The following is a 21,408-nucleotide window of genomic DNA, read 5'->3' on the forward strand; positions in this document are numbered from 1 at the left end:
CATAAAAACACAATTATCACAGTTCCATCTGGGAGATAAAATGCTTTAAATTGCAGGCTTGTTGATGAACCATGAGTAGAAAGTAGAAAGAATATAGAGGTCGGATACGCAGTTCACTGCTGGACAGGGAAAGGAATACCCAAGCCGCAAAATATATCATAACGCACGGTTATTTAAAAGTAGGGTGATGCTTATTTAGCAATTGAGGCGCTCCATGACATGCACTGCAGTCTCACAACAATACGAATAGTGCTCAGCTACATATTGTGCATTTGATAAAGAATAAACATTCACAGTTTCCCACACTATACAGGGTAGGCCTATTGTATTTCCACAGCAAAAAAAACTAAAACAAATGTAATCCTCTATATTATGCACCGATTCTGAAGGCTATGCGCGTCTCTACCAAAATGATCAGAGTGCAATGCAAGAGGCAACACCTAGCCTATTTCGGCTATGTAGAACGCCTGCATTTGGACACTTACTCGGTTATTACATCGTTACAATGTAGCGGAAGGAGGCGTTAATTTGATATTTTGATACATTTACCCTACGTTACAGTGATATCTGCTGTACTATAAGGAAAGGAAAAACGGGTAATATATGAGGCGGGTTTAAAAGAACGAGAAGGGAAGGATATGGCTGCTGTGAGTCGGGTCCCGTTTACCAGCTGTTCGTTCATTCCACCAATGAGTTGGGCAGAATTGGCCAGATTGACAGGCACGTCTTTCCAAGGTTGCGCCGCCTTTTATGACTAGTTTTCTTCTACTTTTTACTGCAAGCCAGAACTGGATGTAATAACGTCACATGTTGTTTTTCTCTCTAGCGCATTCACGGTGGTGTTATTTGGTGATTAACTGTTGCAGACAGCGGGTGGGAATACCTGTGTCGGGTAATGGAATAAGTAAAGCGGATTTACATTCGTTTTTTCGGTGCTTTGGAAAATAGCACAAACAACTTCTCTAAAAGTAAGTGAAGCGTGCGCATCAGAATGGCGAGTCCTCCAACGAGTGGAGGACAGATGTTGTCTAATGTGACCAATAATAGTAATAACATTAAGAAATGTGGATATCTAAAGAAACAGAAGCATGGACACAGACGTTTTTTCGTGTTGAGAGAACCCAACGAGAGCTTTCCTGCCCGGCTGGAATACTACGAGAGCGAGAAGAAGTGGAAAAACAAGTCGGCTGCTAAAAGGGTGATACTGCTGAACTCATGTCTTTGCATAAACAAGCGAGCTGACTCTAAGCACAAACACCTCATCGCCTTTTACACCAAGGACGAATACTTTGCAGTGGCAGCCGAAAACGAGCAGGAGCAGGAGAGCTGGTTTCGAGTGTTGTCGGATATGATCGAAGAGGGGAAAGTCTATGACAGTCCCGCGTCTAATTCCACCTCTCTTTTCTGTTTCGAGGAGGCGAATTACGGTGTGATCACGCCAACCACTGCCTTTTACAAGGAGGTATGGCAAGTGAATATGAAGTCCAGAGGACTGGGTCAAACAAAACATTTGATAGGGGTGTTTAGGCTGTGCTTATCCAGTCGGACTATCAGCTTTGTGAAACTGAACTCGGAGGTTGCGGCTGTCAGTTTACAGCTCATGAATATCCGGAGATGCGGCCACTCTGACAGCTTTTTCTTCATCGAGGTTGGTAGGTCGGCTGTCACTGGCCCCGGTGAGCTCTGGATGCAGGCTGACGACTCGGTGGTTGCGCAAAACATCCACGAAACCATCCTGGAGGCGATGAAAGCCATGAAAGAGCTGTCAGAATTCAGACCTCGCAGTAAGAGTCAGTCGGCTAGAACCAACCCCATTTCAGTGCCCACAAGACGCAATTTGAATAATCTTCCCCCAAGTCAGACAGGGTTGGTGAGGAGGTCGAGAACAAACAGCATAGTGGCCACATCCCCAATGAGCAAGTTCACATCCTGTCGGATAAGGACTGCTAAGGGGGGGGGTGGCAGCATGGTCAGGCCAGTGTCTATGTCAATATCTATGAGCGGGAGTCCCACCAGTTCCCTCTCCAACCGGATCCCCCTGAGCCGGTCCAATACGCTCTCTAGCGGACGCATCTGCCGGATACTGGAGTCCAGCCTCCAGCACAGCCGCTCCTTGCCCGTCTCCAACTCCCCCCCCTCAGTCTGCAGTTCCATCTGCCTCTCTCCCATGAGTGGGACCCTCCCCACCCCTGATGCGGTCCACCGCCCCTTCAGCTGCAGCGCCTCCATCTCAGGCTCCCTCAGTGACGCAAGCTTCATGCTATGCGAAGAGTACAGCTCCAGCCCAGGCGACACCTCCAGGCTCCTACCCCTCACCAGGAGTGACACCCACGACTCCCTTTCCAGCATTCCCCCCTCCTGGGAGGCCAACGACCTGTGTGGCTACATGATTATGGACAGGACGAATGACCAACAGCGGGCGTGCCAGGAGGAGGGCCTGACATCGGAGAAGGCGTACAGGAAGAGGACATACTCTCTCACTACACCACGCCAACAGAGGGTGCCCGCCCAGCTGTCGTCTGCCTCGTTGGATGAGTACACCCTATTGTGGGCTGCCCACTACACCAACAGCGGGCACCACTCCAGGAACAGCTCCATCTCCGCCTCCCCAAAGGTGTTCTACCCCGAATCCAATGGTAACCAAGGAGGGGACGATAGCTATATGCCTATGATGGCAGCGCCGCCCAGGGGAAACAACAGCAAGGCAGACGCTTACATGCCCATGAGCCCCATGTGTGTCTCGGCTCCCAAGCAGATCATCAACCCCTGGGCCCAAATCCACCAGGACGGGGGCGGCTACCGGACCAACTCACCCAGCAGCGGAGGCTCCTTGGAGGACAGCGGCTACATGAGGATGTGGTGCAGCTCCAAGTCGTCCATTGAAATCCCTGACAGCCGCTCGACTTACATGAACATGTCCCCTAGCAACGCTGCTTACACCACCTCGCAGACCCCCCCGGACTACTTCCTGGAGCAGCTTCCGTGTGGTGAGCCTTCCATCTACTCCGCAGACTCCCTGCCGTGCCCCACCAAACTCCACCAGACTTCCAAGGAGGTGGGGGACACTGATGACCAGTACGTCCTGATGAGCCCCCAAGGCCATCAGTCGCTAGGTGGGGAGTCAGACGACTACTACTCAGTGATGACCAATGCGGCCACGCTCAACTCCTCGGTGCCCTCGGCCATCAGACAGAGCTGGGGGACTGAGAGCCTGACGTCCTACCAGGGGAGGATGGGACGACCCAACCGGCTGTCTCTCGACAGCTTTAGGATCCTGCCCAGCATGAACGAGCACCTCTTGCCCGGGGAACCCAGGAGCCCGGGCGAGTATATCAACATAGACTTCAGTGAGAGCACCAAGTACTCCTCCCCGTCAGCATCCAATGAGAGCCAGGAGTCGTCTCTGGGCTCCATCGGCAGCCAGCCGAGTTCCCCTCTCTCCGACTACGTGAACCTGCACCACATCGTCTCGCACTCACCCAAGGCTGGAGACACCCCTGCCGGGCGGTTGGACACGGTCCCTGAGTCATCCCTGTGCCCTTGTCTGGATGGGGAGGGAGTGTACCATCTCCGATCGAAGAGGGATTCCAAGAGAGGCAAGGATGAGTACACCGAGATGACATTTGGACTTGAAATGGCCAACATTCCTCACCAGTTCGTCCCTCAGACCTCAGCAAGGTACACTCAAGACTAGCCATAATGTCAGTTATAAATATGTTATTCAGCAACGTTATTTGGCTCGTTATAGAAAAGCATCTCAAACTATGAATAGGATTAATAGATTCCCCTGGCACGGCAGGCACTTTGTTGTGTTTGTAAGTGTATTGAGTTCAAGTGGATTGAGTTCATGATAAGTATAAAATATTTTCTATATCACATCTATGGATGTTTTGTAATAGACCATGTATTGTAATACATATTAACTCTGTTTATTATCTTCAGCCCCAGTGCCAGAGAGAAGAGGCTATCCCTGGGTGAGAAGGGCCTCCCAGTGGGCATTGGGGTGTTCCTCCTTGGCGCCGTCAACCCCCTGGATCCTGACAAGGCCGCCAAGGTGATCCGGGCCGACCCTCATGGGCGCAGGCGGCACAGCTCCGAAACCTTCTCCTCTACAGCTACCGTCACCCCTGTGTTCCCCTCGTTCGCCCATGGGAATGCCAAACACCACAGCTCGGTGGATAACCTGTCGGTGCGGAGCAGCGAGGGCTCAGACGAGGAATGTGACAGCCCCATGAGTAGAGAGACCTCTGCGGGCTTCCAGAATGGACTGAACTATATTGCCCTGAACCTAATGGAGAACAGGGACAGGGACCTGGAGGGACCGTGTTGCGAAGACCTGCCCACGGTTAGCTTTAAGCCGGCCACCAGCTGCAAGGGAGCCCTCCATGGATTACACGTCGCGCCATACGTCTGTTTGGGGTTCAAGGAGGCTGTCACTGTCACAGGTGAGTGGTGTGTGTGTGTGTGTGTGTGTGTGTGTGTGTGTGTGTGTGTGTGTGTGTGTGTGTGTGTGTGTGTGTGTGTGTGTGGTTTTAGCTGCCCATTTTATGGCTGGTCAGAGTTTGTAAAGGTAGGGTTAGAGGTCTGCAGTGGTCATATACTTATGGCAATGTTGCTGAAAACAACTTTGTCCATACTTTATGTGAAGAAACATGATGATAATTAAATCAACACATTTTTAGACATGAGAGAAAATAATTGAAATGCTTGTTGACTGGCTGCCTTAGAGACTATGCTTTGATGGCATGTTTGGGGTGAAAAATGTGTCCAACTCTATGGTGATCATGGACATTTTAGTTTATGGCTTCACTCATTTATACTGGAGGGTGCTGTCACTGTCAACAACAATAAGCGGATTTATATTGCATGAGAGGAAAACCTGAATGGAGGACTGGCAATGAGTTAAAAATGAATGTTATTTCAGTTAGTGCAGCATAGGCCCCCTCCTACTACTGTTCAGCTTGCTATTCTGCCATGTGTATTGCGATAGACGAGATAATGAAAAACACATGAGGGGAAAAACATATTTCGAAATGGACACATTGAGATTATTTGCTGTGGCGCCCTTGAATTTCGAATGTTTACCACCCAAGATACGTAGGTGGTACATGAATTCAAAACGGACCTGCTGCGTGATGAATGTTGGACTTTTGAAACCACTGAAGTAAACAAGTGGTGGGTGGGTACGTAGGCACCGTGACACTGCAGGACAAAATTGATTTTGGGCACCAGCCATTTTAGAAAACAAGTGAGAAGTGTTTATTCTCTGTCATACTAATTATATTAGAAAAGACACATGAGCGAATATGGTTGATCGATTTACACACTGAAATTACGCACAGTGCGCAGGGGGAGTGTATACATGGACAGTGAAGAACGAAGGGTCTAAATACTGTCAATATAGATTAATGTCGATTTATAATGGCTTGTTTACATTAAACTTACATTGATCTCCTATTGACAAGCACGTTTTAATAGCAATTATCATTGTATTACATGTTTAATACATCACCTTTAGGCTTGGGCGGTATACCATATACCAGGGTATTTGTAAATAGCCACAGGATGGTTTTTCAATACCGTTAATACTGTTTAAACAATTTCTTCGAATTTAAAAAAAAATAAATGTTAATATTTGTAGCAACTTTTTAAGTAAATACCTGCAGTCAACTTGTGCAATACGTTAGGAGGTAAAGAACATTGCATTCTTAATTTCATAAGCTACATTATTATGAAGCTTATGGTAGTCCCCAGTCACGTGTCATGTGGTGTTTCATCACAAGTATAGAGTCATAACAATGTGAACAAGTGTAAGCATCTTCTGACAGGTGGTTGGTTTCATCAGGTCTGTCGCAGCTTTGTGTTCTCGGAAAACCAGATAACCACGGTGGGATCCAGACAGGAGGAGTCTGAATGTAGACGCCTTCTGATAATGTCTGAAGGTCACAACACTCAAAACAGGTTTTAACACACACACAGATTACAGTTTATCATAACATAATTTATTAACCCCTTAAAAGGTATAAGGCCTTGGTTTAACCTTCTTCAGTACCACACATGCGGAGATCATCCATTCACCTACTCTGCATCTCACAAAGACACAGAGGTTGGAACCAAAAATTGCAAATATGAACTTATCAGAACAAAGGACAGATTTCCATCAGTCTAATGTCCATTGCTCATGTTTCTTGACCCCAGCAAGTCCCTTCTTCTTATTGGTGTCCTTTAGTAGTGGATTCTTTGCAGTAATTCAACCATGAAGGCCTGATTCACGTAGTCTCCTCTGAACAGTTGATGTTGATGTGTCTGTTACTTGAACTCTGAAGCATTTATTTGGGCTGCAATCTGAGGTGCAGTTAACTCTAATGAACGTATCCTCTGCAGCAGAGGTAACTCTGGGTCTTCCTTTCCTGTGGCGGTCCTCATGAGAGCCAGTTTCATTATAGCTCCTGATGTTTTTTGCGACTGCACTTGAAGAAACTTTCAAAGTTCTTAATTTTCCGTATTGACTGACTTTCATGTCTTAAAGTAATGATGGACTGTCGTTTCTCTTTGCTTATTTGAGCTGTTCTTGTCATTATGGGCTATCTTCTGTATACCACCCCTACCTTATCACAACACCACTGATTGGCTCAAAAGCATTAAGAAGGAAAGAAATTCCACAAAATGAACTTTTAACAAGGCACATGTTTTAATTGAAATGCATTCCAGGTGACTACCTCATGAAGCTGGTTGAGAGAATGCCAAGAGTGTGCAAAGCTGTCATGAAGGCAAAGGGTGGCTACTTTGAAGAATCTCAAATTTAAAATATATTGGTTACTACATGAATCCATGTGTTATTTTATAGTTTTGATGTCCTCACTATTATTCTACAATGTAGAAAATAGTAAAAATAAAGACAAACCCTTGAATGAGTAGGTGTGTCAACTTTTGACTGGTACTGTTACATCTACTATAATAACACTTTTCACGTTATTCATTCATAAATACTCATCTGCAGAGCTTGTATGCAACTCCTTCAGCGATCTGTTTAGGATAGTGCTGTGAGAATGCTGTACTCAATGTAGGGATCCAGCCTAAGCAAGCTAGAACATCTTGTCAGTGTTTTTATGACACGTCGGCACTAGGCAGTTCCTTATACACTGCCTGTTCCTTCCATGCCTCAGTCAGAAAGGCAGGCAGGCAGGCAATAAAACATGCTGCAGCCCTAAGCACACATCACTAAATCATCCAAGGCATATCCCAGGTCCATCTGACTGTCCTGGTGTCAGTTTTCTGGCCCAGAATAGTCCCTGTGGTGGCTATAAACAAACCAATGTTCCAGTTTCAGGGGCAAGGCACACGGAGTCAGTGTTTTGGCAGTCATTCACTCATTGTACCTTTTAAACATTGAGGTGCAGGAGACATGTTGACAGGTAAGGGTTTTTTAGTTGCTTGCACTTTTATCAAACACTGTGTGTGTTTGAGAGAGAGAGCGAGAGCATTTCTGACTGTTTCTCTGTGTGTGAGGCCTCATCCATGTGCGGGTCCCTTGGAGGTGGCATCCACGCCAATGTCTTTCATGAATTTGGCTAGTCACTAGTCACTCCGCAGGTCAGAAAAACAAGTGAGCTCGTTGTTTACTAGACGCCAGGCAATGACGAGGTGTCACGCTCTGAATTCCTGTCTGTGTTGCAAAGGCTGCTGGGAGGGACGGGTCAACTGAACATACATTATTATCCTAAACTCCCTAGTCCATGCTGATGATAAGAATACCCATAATGTTATGAAGCCACCACCATTCTTGAAAATATGAAGAGTGGTACTCTGGGATATATTGTGTTGGGTTGCCCCAAACATAACACTTTGTATTCAGGACATAAAGTTAATTTCTTTGCCAATTTTTTTAGCAGTTTTACTTTAAGATGCATGCTTTGAAATATTTGTATTCTGTGCAGGCGTCCTTCTTTTCACTCTGTCATTTAGGTTAGTATTGTGGAGTAACTACATTCCATCCTCAGTTTTCTCCTATCACAGACATTAAACTCTGTAACTGTTTTAAAGTCACCATTGTCCTCATGGTGAAATCCCTGAGTAGTTTTCTTCCTCTATGGCAAGTTAGGAGGGGTGCAGGTATCTTTGTAGTGACTGGGTGTTGGAGGCATTGGAAAACCTCCTTGGTCTTTGTGTTTCAATCTATGTTTTGAAATTCACTGCTCGACTGAGGGGCCTTACAATTATCTGTATGTGTGGGGTAGAGAGATGAGGTAGTCATTCAAAAATCATGTTAAACACTATTATTTCACAGTCCATGCAACTTATTATGTGACTTCTTATGCACATTTTGCCGAAACAAAGAGGATGAATACTTATTGACTCAAGACATTTCAGCTTTTATTAATTTGTAAAAATGTCCATAAGCAATTCTATTTTGACATTATTGGGTATAGGCCAGTGACCCAAAATCTCAATTTAATCAATTTTAAATGTATGCTGTAACACAACAAAATGTGGAAAAAGAACTTGTGGAAGAACTTGACTGGCCTGCATAAACCTCATCGAACACCTTTGGGATGAATTGGAATGCTGACTTTGAGCCAGGCCTAATTTCCCAACATCAGTGCCCGACCTCACTAATGCTCTTGTGGCTGAATGGAAGCAAGTCCCCTCAACAATGTTCCAACATCTAGTGGAAAGCCTTCCCAGAAGAGTGGAGGCTGTTCTAGCAACAAAAGGGGAACCAACTCCATATTAATGCCCATGATCTTGGAATGAGATGTTCGACGAGCAGGTGTCCACATATCTTCGGTGACTTCTTGCTAGTCAGAGGCCTAATACAGGGTTTATCTTCAAAGCCACACAATGAATGAGTGGGAGGAGAGGGAGAGAGACATGGCAGTTTTGCTAGGTACAAAGTACCAACTCAGCCATCCCAGGTATTTAGATCCTCCGACACCATGTGCGTCTGCCTGGAATGCCACCGGGTTGTTTTCGGACAAACGGCGCCCCTTAGACAGACTCCCGAACTTCCTCTTCTCTCTCCGTCACTGTCAATCAGTCAAAGGACTTGAGACTCGGCGGTGACATTGTTGATGGATAGATATTTTGCACGATTATCTAGACGACAGTTGGTTGCATAAATAGAGAGGTCACAGGACAGTCACTGTGTTTGTTTACTTCCTGCCTTATCGGCAGGCCAGGGCACGTGGGCACCAACTCTGTTTACCTCTGTGTACTAATGTATGCTAATGTAAATCCTATCACAATGACCTGAGAGTGTGCTAACGTGAGCTAACCCCATGACCTGGGCACTCATCCTAGGTGAACAAGGTGTTTAGAGATTAGTAGAAGTAGCAGGCAGAGGTTTAGGGATGTCTCTTCGTCTCTGGAGACTAATAGCCTTTTATCTGATCAGGTCTGTCTTGTTTTTCAATCCCTCTCTCTCTCTCATTTGACATCACTCTCTGTGATTTGACGTCAGGTGTTTTGCCCTAATGGCTGGCAGCAACGAGGGTAAACACCCAGAGTGTTTTTGTGTGCGGACACACACACACACACACGTGCGGACACACACTTGGGCCTCCTTGAGAGGGGACTGAGTGCTCCTATGAGCAGTGCGCGGTGAAAACTGCAAACTCTTCTTGAGTGGTGGCAGATGGCTCTGCATCTGGGAGGAAGGGGGTGTATTGCACCTGCCGTGCACCACTATCTCCCCGTCAACCCCCACCTTTGTCCCCTCCTCCACCCCCACTACCTCCACCTCATTACCGATGGACCACAAGCATGTAGCACACACGTTGCTCTGTCCCAAATTACACCCTATATGATACACTACTTTTTGACAGAGTGCAATGGGCCCTGTCAAAAGTAGTGCACTACATAGAGAATAGGGTGCCATTTGGGACACAGCACAAGAGCAGCAGTCACTGGTGAGTACTGGACAGTGCCTTGCACGCCAGTCAAGGCAGGCTAGCACCACCCACTACTATACATTAGTGACTGCACACTAGGGCTGGGCATATGGAAAATAAATTATCACTATCTATCAATTTTTTTAAATTCAATAACAATAATTATCACGATATTAATCAAATAATGTTTTAAAGGTTCATATCTGCTTCAGACTCAAGAATTCCTGAACAAACCAAAGGCTTTAATGTTTCTTATTTATTTTCAGAAGTAGAACTCACAAATAACATTTTAACACACTTTTTTTTAAAGCTGTAAACCGTTACAAGTCATGAGTAAGACATTTAAAAAATACAAAATAAAATAGTGCAAGTCAATATGCATTATAACTGTTAGCGTAATGGCACATCACAGTTGAAGTTGGGGTAGTTGTCTTACAAGCAAGAAAGAATGCACAGGTAGCACTTTGCCAGGTGGCTGACTTTGGGAACATTTTTTTTTGGTGGATCTTCCACCAGTCCAGTGGATTGGTTTCACTCTCAGCATCAGGAGACTGAAGGTAGCAGCTGTTCCTTTTCTACCAGCTGGATTTCAGTAAGACCTGTGGTGATGGAGCATGGCTTTTTGAAAAAACTGCCCAGTGACTTTCTCTTTTTAGCTGGTAGTTTTGGTGAAGCAGCAACAACATCTCCCTGTGCTGGGCTTGGGTTTTCATGTCCCTCATTGACCATCTCTGAGACAGCTCTTGCTTTTATGTGGCCCACCTTCTCCTCTTTGATGTAATGTGTTTTAAACTGAGGGTCGACCAACGAGGCTATGTCCAGGAGGTCATCTGTGGCTAGGTCATCATATTTGTCATTCAGATAGTCCATGACTATCGGTTTGATGGTTTGGGTGAGCTCTGTTTCACCATCATCAGGTTTCATGACCTCTGCATTGAGTACTGGCTTCAGCTAAGACACACTGACATAAGACTCACCTGACAGAGCATCTGTGAATTCTAGGAGTTGGGTCAATGCCTGGTTGATGGACGCAAGAACATCTATATCTGTATAGGTGGGAGCTAAGTGCCGGGTCTTCTTGTCACTGGACAAGACCTGTGAAATGGCTTTCTCCTGCTCCAGTACACTTTGCACCATCTTTTGACTTGATCCCCACCTGGTAGGCGACTCTGTCACCAACTTGTGCTGGGGTAGGTTTGGTTCTTTTTGAGCAACTGCCAGGTCTCTCTTCTTTTTCCATGAATAGGAAAAGGCACCTACCACTTTCTTACACACTCCAATTGCTCGATCCACCCGTTTGTTTCTCCCCACTCTCTCTAAGAGAAATCAAGAGATTTTAATAAAATGTTAAAATAACATTAATCCCTTTAGTTACGTACAAATGTAATATTTAACTTAATCAGTTGATGGAAAAAAATGCACATTTAGTTTCATCTAACCAATCCCTTCAATATACACTATTGACAAGGTTACTGACCAATGGCCAGGTGCAGACAATGTCCAAAACATTGCAGTCGGGTCCATTTGTTGATTTGAGCGGCCTTCGCCACGTTCGCACCACTATCCGTTGTAATGCAGACCTGTCTGTCTTGCTGCTGCAGGTGCAGCCCAGGGGCCAGTCTAATGTCCATCAACCTGGGGAGGGGGATGGGGGGTGAGGTGGGGGGGATGAAGCCGTAGCCAGTAACTCACACTCTAGCACAGCTCTCTCAGATATCCTTCCTATCCGTGAATCAGATTGTTCTTCATCTCCAGATTGCGTGTTGAATCGGATGTGATCAAAGATCATCATCAGCATTTGTCAGTGCTGCTTTTGGTTTAAAACACCCAATACAGTAGAATAGTGGAACATCACGCACGCCAGATGCAGATTATTTTCGCTCTGGGCCAGGCCAAGTGTGTGTGTGTTACGTGTTTTGTTCTTGCACAACACGCTCCCCTCCCCACCACTTTTACTTTCTCTCTATCGCTCTGAGAGTAGAAGTCAGGGAGCATGCTCAATGAGGCTCTGCTTTCATTTCAAAAGAAATTGAGAGAGGCAGTTCGACCCTCCCTCTCCTCGCTTGATTTGTCTCTCTCTCTGCTCCCGCTCTTTTCCTTGGGCTTATTTTCTCTCTCTCTCTTTCCTGCTCTTTTCCTGTTCTCTCTTTCCTCTTTTGGTGTTCTTTTCTCTCCTTTTCTTGTAGTTTTTTTGTTTTGCTTACTCTGTGTTACCGCTCTTTTCAGTTTCTCTCTTTTGCACTCCGTTTAGTATCACACACAAACATCCCCTCCAAACACACGCACTGCTGCGTCGGAGTTTCCAGCAGGTGGCGGTTGCAGTGCAGACGCTGTGACACGGTGACTAAACTAGGCCAGGATGTTCCCGGCTCCAGATAACCCACGCGGCAGGCGTCGCCAGGCAGCACTCCCTTACATTTAGCCTCAGCAGCTGCAGCCAGGGTTAGAGTTAGAGATGAGATTACACACTGTGTGTGGCTGGGGATTAGACACCGCCGCCGTGTCCAGGTTGCTCGTTATGGAGGTGGGATGAAAGGGTGTGTGCATACACACTCTCAATCTGTCTCTCTCTCTGCCTTAGACTCACATAAACACACACCATCTTCTAAAACCATTCATAAATTTCCTTTAGTAGTTAGCTGCACTGCAGTTCAGTTTTGGTATTGTAAACTGACGAAGTCCACCATAGTGGCATGTGTATTATATGAGAATAAGCAGTCTATAAGGTGTACAATCACTGAACAGCAACATATCAGAGCCTTTGCAGTGAGGTACAAGGCCTTCTGCCCCAACCGTGCCCTCTGTAATACGGTTTGCAGGGCCACTCTGCTCTCCTGCTCTGCTCTCTAAGCCCCCATCACCGCTGGCCGGGACCATTTCTGGAAGACCCAGATGGCATAGAGGAGCTCCACAGTACTGCAGTACTCCTAACCCCCCACCTCCCTCCTCAGCCCCTACAAAGCTGCTGCTGCTTGCTTGGTGTGATAGCGTCCCAAACGCATCGCCCCACTGAGCTATAATAATAATAATAATAATAATAACCCTCCTTTTAGTTGATCTCCTAATTGTTATGATAATCATTATTATAATAAGTAATCTCATTGTCATTAGTTGGCTTAGTATAGCAACCTTGTATAGCCACCATCGAGCTGTAGGCCTAAGTGCCTCCTGTTTAGTCTTAATACCATAACTTACTTAGGCCTATATTTCAATAATTACAGTATATAAGCTACAGTAATGTATCAATCATTAATTCATTCATGTCATCACACAGCATAGAAGTCATTCATGATTTAAAATACAATCAACCCTTTAGTTTTAAAATAAAATAGCAAAGTGACTCTTGAATAATTAGCATAAACAAGAAATAAACATGCATTTTGGAAATTGCATTCACTAAGGAATGCAACTGGTTTTAGACTTTGCTGTAATAAAGGCTTTACAACAAAAAAAGACTCTGGTATGCTTGTAATTTATTTTGTGTTGTTTACATTGTTCCAAACGGTCAGAGAAATTATATTGTAGTCTAACAGCACCTGTTTGGCAATTGGCACACATAATATGCACGCAGTGCTTGCTCCTTACCTTATTTTTCTTGATCTCCAGTATTTTCCATAACTAGTCAAATTTATTCCAAACGTCTGACTTCCCCTTTACCTCCTTAGCAACCTAAACATTCCCCCATTTTCAAGTTTATTTGTCAAGTCCTCTGCATCCATTTTTGCGTCACGTGTTTCGGAGTTTTTTAATTTTATTGATGTGATTATAATATGCTATAGGTCAGGCCCTATTGGTCACATGCATGCGATGCATACATGTGTTATGTAAAGAGAGCAAGGGTTGAGGGAATAAGGAATGTTTTTCCTAAACAAATGAGGGATTTCGGTAACAGACTTTTTCAGTCACAAATGGCTGTAGTTTCAAATATTGCAGTTTCTGCAACGCGGACAGCGCAATAAACACTGTTGATGTTATGTGGTGGTTGCTCCAGCAGGGAGGAGAGAGAGAGAGAATGGGTGCAAGTCACACAGCCACTCGCTGTGGTTTTTTTTGGAACACAGCGCAGAAAGTTTGAACCCGGCACAATCAAATCAGTTGCGGTTGGACTCCCTCTAGTCGTGTGTGCGTGTGCGAGCGAGCGTGGTGCAACGCACACTTGCTGTTCCGGTTGTCTAGCTTTTTTCCCCCAACAGCTACAGGATCTTAATTTGAGTCAGTTTGCTACAGCAGGAGAATAATCCTGCAGTAACAGGAAATGTGGATTATAGTTGCGCAGGAAATTCCTCAGCAACAAAAGACTGATCAAATATTAAGATCCTACATCTATAATTCGGAGTGTGTTGTTGTGACACACAAACAGGCTCAATTTTAATTTCTCCGAGGATGGAATGAATGGTAACAGGAGGCTGTTTTACATCTATCTCTCTCCAAATGTCAGATATAAGCATGGGATTTTTGGTCTATAAGAGTTGTTTGTGGTAACTAAGAACCCTAATTTGAGGTAGCTTGACTGACTAATCATAGGAAATCTAAGAGATCCAAGAATTTCTAAGCTAATTGCAGTCTGTATTGACTCAAAGCGCTATGTAATGCAATGAGCCTTAACGTGCTCTTCTCTCCTTTCTTTCTTTCTTTCTTTCTTTCTTTCTTTACCCCCCCCCCCCAAGACTGAACAGGACAGTGGACGAGCCAAGGCATCATCATTCATGCTCTGAGATGGACAGTCATACATTGGGGGTGGCCGAGACAACCTGCTGCTGTAAATGAACTCGAGAAGTAAGGCTGTGCCTCATGTGACCCAACAAACACCCCCGCCATGACTAACTCCCTCGCCCATGAACGGGAATCCTAACACTGGTACTGTCCCAGAGACTCTGTACTAAAAAGGAGATGGGGCCAGAGGCTCCTGTATATGGGGGACCTCTGTATGTGTCTAGAGGCCATATTTCTGGCTCTGTTTATTTGTTTTGAATTTTCCCTCTGGTTTTATCTCGTGGACTGTGAGTAGCCTGTCTGTTGACCCACAAGACAGGACACGTAAGGCACAGTACGTGTACTTACACCCTCCTCAAAAGATTAGTCAACAACCCCCCCCGCAACACACACACACAGTACGCATATATTATTTATTTACTTACATGAGTCGAAGTTTGCGTGTGTAAAAACAGACACCATCATCGTTTCAGTAACACATTCGCTAACAAACCATTTAAAATAATCCAATCCCTACCTCAGAAAGAGCAAGGCCACATACTGAGTAATGTATAGATATATTTAGGTTGTATTTATTTTGGAATATTTAATAAAAACCAACCCAAAGCCTTACTGTCTTTACTGTGGTTGTATTTGTAAGGCACAACAAAGACAATCTGATTTATTCTTCTGATATTAAAGTATTTTCTTAATTCTAATTTCATGCTATATGATACTATTTAAGAGTATTTATTACTAGTTCCAGTTATGAGGTGAGAAATACATATTAAAGTACATTAATGTAGTAAGGATGCAAAGATACTTCCTAGTAGTAGTCAGAACCTCAACTAACCCAGGCATTTACTGTATTTGCAATGCATTACCCATAATCCCTAGTTGTAACCTGATTACATGATAGAACATCTCAATTATTTAGTTTTGGGGGTAGAACAACACGATTTTGGGGTCATGGGGATTGCCACCATCACTGCTGCTGTAAGCACGAGGAGTACATAGTGCCAGGGTCCTGTTCATTAGGCACCAAACGGAAGAAAATGGACTGAAACAAGGGAAGACTACTTGGACTTATAAATGTTTGGTGCCCTAATGAATACTACCCAGTTCTCACACATTTCTCACAACTCGTTAGATTGTAACACACTAGAGACACATCTGAATGTAGTAGAAACGACCATTGAAAATTAAGTGGGAGGGGGAGACATTTATCAAACTGTATTATTTAATATGTACTACACTTATGAAGTATTTTCTCTGCAAATTATTTTTTGTGTAGATTATGTACATAAGAATTGATCTGAAATAGGATGTTGATTTTGAAGATACATTTTGTCATGTTGCAATGAAATTACTAAACAATGTAAAGAAAATATTTTTGAAAATGAGATGTTTTTGGATTGTAATGTATGCCTTTACCCCTATAATATTTAAAAAGAGAATTACCTTCAGTATATTTAGTTATCTTTGCCTTGTTGACAACACTTTACTCATATGGCATATTCAATAGCGAAACACATTAACTTAGTTTGTAACCAAATGAACAAAGGAAACTATTTTGCTGACTATTTTGAGATGGCACAGATTGAACATGTCTTCCATTGTACATACTTCATAAAAACTGTTGATTGTGATGCTCTAAAGAGAATTTTAATTGTATTAGTCAGTATCACCAACTAACAGTTTTGTTTTTGTCTCAAATGGCATCCTATTTTCTATGTGGTGTACTACTTTTGAGGGCTCTGGTCAAAAGTAGTGCACTATGTAGGAAATAAGGTGGCATTTGGGACTCAGTGGACAAACTCATGTAATGGGTTGAAATGAAATGAGAGAACCCTCCCTCCCATCAGGATATTCCAGGTGTCTGAGTACCGTAATTTCCGGACTATTAAGCGCACCTGAATATTAAGCGCACCTAAAAAAAAAATATTACTTTGAACATAAATAAGCCACACATGTCTATAAGCCGCAGGTGCCTACCGGTACATTGAAACAAATGAACTTTACACAGGCTTTAACGAAACACGGCTTGTAACAAAAATAAATGGGCTTTAACGAAACACGGCTTGTAACAAATTTAAAATTAGCAGTAAGCTTTAGTTGTCTTTTTGCACTGAGTCAATTCCTCACGCTGCTGTTTCCAACGTCTTATCATCGACTCATTAAGACCAAGCTCCCGTGCAGCAGCTCTATTTCCTTTTCCAACAGCCAGATCAGTCGCCTTCAACTTGAAAGCTGCATCATATGCATTTCTCCGTGTCTTTGCCATGATGAGGGTGACAAAATGACTACCGTAATCAGAATGATGGGAAGTTTGAGAGCGCTCGATTTAATCTAAACAGTAAACAAAAAAGTTGTTTGACCTTAACCCGTTCGGCAATTTCATTGGTCTAATGAAAGCTTCATGCCGCCAAAAAACTGAGCACGTCACAGAATGTTTTTTTTTTGAAAAAAAAATTGAAAGCGGGAAAAATCCATATATTATCCGCGTCATTGTTTAAGCCGCGAGGTTCAAAGCTGGGAAAAAAGTTGCGGCTTATAGTCCGGAATTTACGGTTTTTCTGCCTTTTTCTGCTGCTTGAAAACATTTCTCCTATTTAGGAGACCATAGAAAACTCATTCAGCAAATAACTTCCTTCCTGGCTTGTGTCAGACTCAGGGCTTAAAAGGGCAGCCAGAGAGGGTCAAGAGGGTTCTCACTCACACACACCACAACACTCTCACATCAATAGGCCAACTGCTCCAGTTCTCAACCATAGTGCACAGATTTCTCAGCTCTATTGTCCCTGTGGAGGCTCTATCCCTCCTAGGTACGCTTGATGGGACAAACAACACGCCACTACGAAAAAACGCATAACAGAGACAATGTCCTCTCTCCATTCAGAAGATACCAGCACATTTGCATCTCCATAACTCCCATCAGGATATTCTCGGGCTTTTGAGTATCGTTGCCTTTTCCTGCTGCCTGCAAACATTTCCCCGTTTAGAAGGAGACCATAGGAAGCTCATGTTCAGCAAATGACTTCCTTTCTGGTTACAGTGTCGGACACGGCTTAATAATGCAGCCATAACATTTACATTTTAGTCATTTAGCATACGCTCTTATCCAGAGCGACTTACAGTAGTGAATGCATACATTTAATTTCATGCATTCTTTTGTTTGTTTTTGTACTGTATTTTCTCTGCCTCTGTTGTTCCTTTCCCTGCACCTACAATCACATACCTTTTTCACTCCACTGGGAGTTGAGTTGTAGCAGGGTGTTGCGTTCCCTCCGCCAAGAGGCATACGTAAGTTATTTTACTGCTGCTCTTAAATTAGTTATAAGGGCACAGGGCGAGACCCAGATTCAGACACGGGAAGCAGATGGTTTGAGTCTCTGATATTTATTATAATCCAAGGGGCAGGCAAGCGAATAGTCGTGGACAGGCAAAAGATCATAGTCCAGGAGGTACAGAGTGGCAGTTCATCTTGTCAGGTCAACCAGTGTGTTATTCAGTGATCCTGCTTTTTCCTATTCTCTGTTTTTGCTTGTCCTCCTGGTTTTGACCTTTGCCTGCCTTGACTCTGACCCCGCCTGCCTGACCCTTCTGCCTGCCCTCGAGCCTGCCTGTGCCCAGTGGGCAGTTGATCTGGACATTAATAAATAATCTCTAAGGTCTGCCGTGACCAACATGACAAGAGGAACACTCCTCATGCACTTCCCAATTTCGAAAATGCACCCTGTGCATTCTATTATTGCAACTTTCAAGAGTAAGTTGAAAGCCTGAAAAGGCAGATGGTGGATGTGTATTCTTTAGTTAATGGTCTGGAACTGTTTGGAAAACTCTGATTTAGCGGTGGAGTTAACATGACCAGATGTTGGGAGATGGAGAGAACTTGAAGGACCCTTGAAGGGACCCACAGGAAGCTTAATTTGATGGGCCAAATGTCACTGTCACTCTGCGGTCGTGGTGTGGTCCTTTTGTGGAGGTCAGCGCTTTTTGACCACATTCGGTCGTGTGGTTGAACCTCCGGTCGGGCCCCAGGGTCAAAAGAAAACCAAGGCAGCTGGGGTTGTGGGGGTTCTATTTGTGTTTCAGTGTTCCTCTCAGTTGGGTGCGTAGGTGTGAGAGCAAAAGAGAATGAGATCGAGAAAGGGTTCGGTTATTTTGGTTGTAATTTTTTTGTGTGTGTGTATGCAGCAGCGGAAAACAATTGTTTTCCCATACCCTCCAGATGCTGATAAAATGATCCGATTAAACTATTTCCCCAACACACTCCACCACACTTTGAACACACTCTCTCAAAGAAGACTGAAGGCCCCCTTTCTTCAATTTTCTTATCCATCCTTTCTTTCCTGCTGTAGTTTGAAACAAATATGTCCATAAACAGGGCCTGTGAGACTGGAACAGAACAGTAGCTCTGTGGGGGTACGGAACACTTTGTACTTGATATGATGACAGGTGTTGCATAAGACTTCATATCTGCCTGGCTGCTGAGCTCCAGTCATTTAGTACTGTGTGTGCGTGTGTGTGAGAGACACTTTCTGGCTTTCAATTGACTAAGTACAACACACAAAATCATAGTAACTTTTTCACCAAACTTAATCAATGGTTAATCTACAAATACATATTTCACATTTCAATACATCTTCATATAAAGTAATTGCCTTTCACAATGCAATGCTCACTTTACTTTTGATATTCTCTTCTCATTTGTTACAATACATTTTACTATTACTCAACGGCTCTTAATTGATATTGACTTATCCATTTGGTATACCTATAGATTTTATACTAATTTGTCTACTACAGATTTTGAAAATGGCATAATGAAAATGTACACCTTGTGTACAAAACATTAAGAACATCTTGCTAATATTTTTGCCCTAGGAACAGCCTCAATTCGGACATGGACTCTACAAGTGGTCGAAAGCGTTCCACATGGATGCTGGCCCATGTTGACTCCAATGCTTTCCACAGTTGTGTCAAGTTGCCTGCATGTCCTTTGTGTGGTGGACCACTCTTGACACACACGGGAAACTGTTAAGTGTGAAAAACCCCAGTAGCGTTGCAGTTGTTGACACACTCAAACCGGTGCACCAGGCACCTACTACCATACACAGTTCAAAGGCACTTAAATCTTTTGTCTTTCCCATTCACCCTCTGAATGGCACACATACACAATCCATGTCTCACTTGTCTCAAGGCTTAGAAATCCTTCTTTAACCTGTCTCCTCTCCTTCATCTACACTGATTTGAAGTGGATTTAACAAGTGACATCAATAAGGAATCATAGCTTTCACCTGGATTCACCTGGTCAGTCTTGGTCATGGAAAGAGCATGTTCATAATGTTTTGTACACTCATATCAACTGTACGTGTGATGTGTGCTGTCTCGGTGAATTGAGAACGGAGCAAAAGACACATTTCCATTGTCCTCCGTAAGTAATGGACAATAAAGGGTATTGTAATTAGTAGAATGTAGCTTAACGTTTTGCAATGGAAACAGATTTTGTAAATGTTTTATTGGACAGGTAGTCTCTACCTGTTGCAGTCCACAGGGTTATTTCACAAAATGGAAATGACAACTGAAAATCAGAGGCTACACTAAAGTCTATGTGAACTGCAACTATTTACTCTGCCTACATATGACTCCAACCCCACAGTATCATAAACAGAGAGCATGTTGTTTTTCTGAATGAATAAGTTTACAATAGGATGTCTTATACTCGGAAGTATCACTTTTGTTTGCTTATACGTAAAAGTTATTGTACTGATATTTATGATGATAATAAAATATAACTATGTGCAGTCAGCAAGTTTTCCACATTGCAAATTATATTTCAACAAACTCTCTCTTATTGTTGTATACAGTAGCTGTTACAGTATACAATAGCTGTTATAGTATACCATAGTTACTGCTGTAGCTGATGCTGCCATTTAAATGAGCTCCCAAAGGAATTGTTTGCTGACTTACCTGGCAAAAACAGGGAAATATTTTATTTCTATTCCCTTCACATAGTTCAGATAGATTTCAGGAGAAGTTGCAAACATACCAGGTCAATTTTTTAATTTAACCTTTATTTAACTAGGCAAGTCAGTTAAGAACAAATTCGTATTTACAATGACGGCCTACCCCGGCCAAACCGGGACGACGCTGCAATCACGTCCAGATGTGATACAGCCTAGATTCAAACCAGGTACTGTAGTGACGCCTCTTGCATTGAGATGCAGTGCCTTAGACCACTGCACCACTCGGGAACCCTAAATGCCATCCTGTTCAATATTCTAAGGCCAGTAAGTTCATATCAATATTCAAAATGCCTTTTATTAAAAGAATGCCTCTGGACAGATTTGTGTGTGTGTGTGTGTGTGTATGTGTGTGAGAGAGATTTATAAAGAAGGAAATTCAATAAGACAGGCAGACAGAAAGAAAAAACTTTTTTTTTGCTCTATTGCCTTTACAGCAAACCTCTGATCAACTTATATGTCTGCATCATCTACACTACACTCTACTGTATATAGCACAGCTCTCAGAGCAGCTAGCTCTCAGACAACTGGGCCCATATTCTTAAAGCATCTCATAGTAAGAGTGCTGATGTAGCTTCAGTTTTAACTTTTGATCATAATGAAAAAAATCACATGGACAAGGGGGACCTGATCCTAGATCAGCACTCCCACTCTGAGAAGCTTTATAAATATGACCCCTGACCTCAGTTCAGTTTCTCGTCTGTGGCCAATTGCCTATAGATTGCAGTCATCAATGGCAAGGACACAAAGTGATGCAGAATAATTCCAAATGCATGATGGGTTGTTTCTTTCCACTGACA

General features: G+C 43.7%; 1 protein-coding gene across 1 annotated transcript; it reads left to right on the forward strand.

Moving 5' to 3' along the window:
- The first annotated feature begins 761 nt into the window (after window positions 1–761).
- Window positions 762–16,240, forward strand: LOC115195908 (insulin receptor substrate 2). Its single transcript, XM_029756253.1, has 3 exons — window positions 762–3,678; window positions 3,943–4,445; window positions 14,558–16,240. Exons 1-3 carry the CDS (start codon window positions 992–994, stop codon window positions 14,560–14,562), a joined length of 3,195 nt encoding a protein of 1,064 aa, XP_029612113.1. The 5' UTR covers window positions 762–991; the 3' UTR covers window positions 14,563–16,240.
- The last annotated feature ends 5,168 nt before the right edge of the window (window positions 16,241–21,408 follow it).

Source organism: Salmo trutta, chromosome 6, assembly GCF_901001165.1.
Source record: "Salmo trutta chromosome 6, fSalTru1.1, whole genome shotgun sequence".
Lineage (NCBI taxonomy): Eukaryota > Metazoa > Chordata > Actinopteri > Salmoniformes > Salmonidae > Salmo > Salmo trutta.

Bases quoted from the DNA above. Each gene is read 5' to 3' on its own strand.
- LOC115195908 (XM_029756253.1), top strand. From the start codon at position 992: ATGGCGAGTCCTCCAACGAGTGGAGGACAGATGTTGTCTAATGTGACC. The intron at 3,679-3,942 runs GTACACTCAAGA...TATTATCTTCAG, and splicing joins GTCCCTCAGACCTCAGCAAG to CCCCAGTGCCAGAGAGAAGA.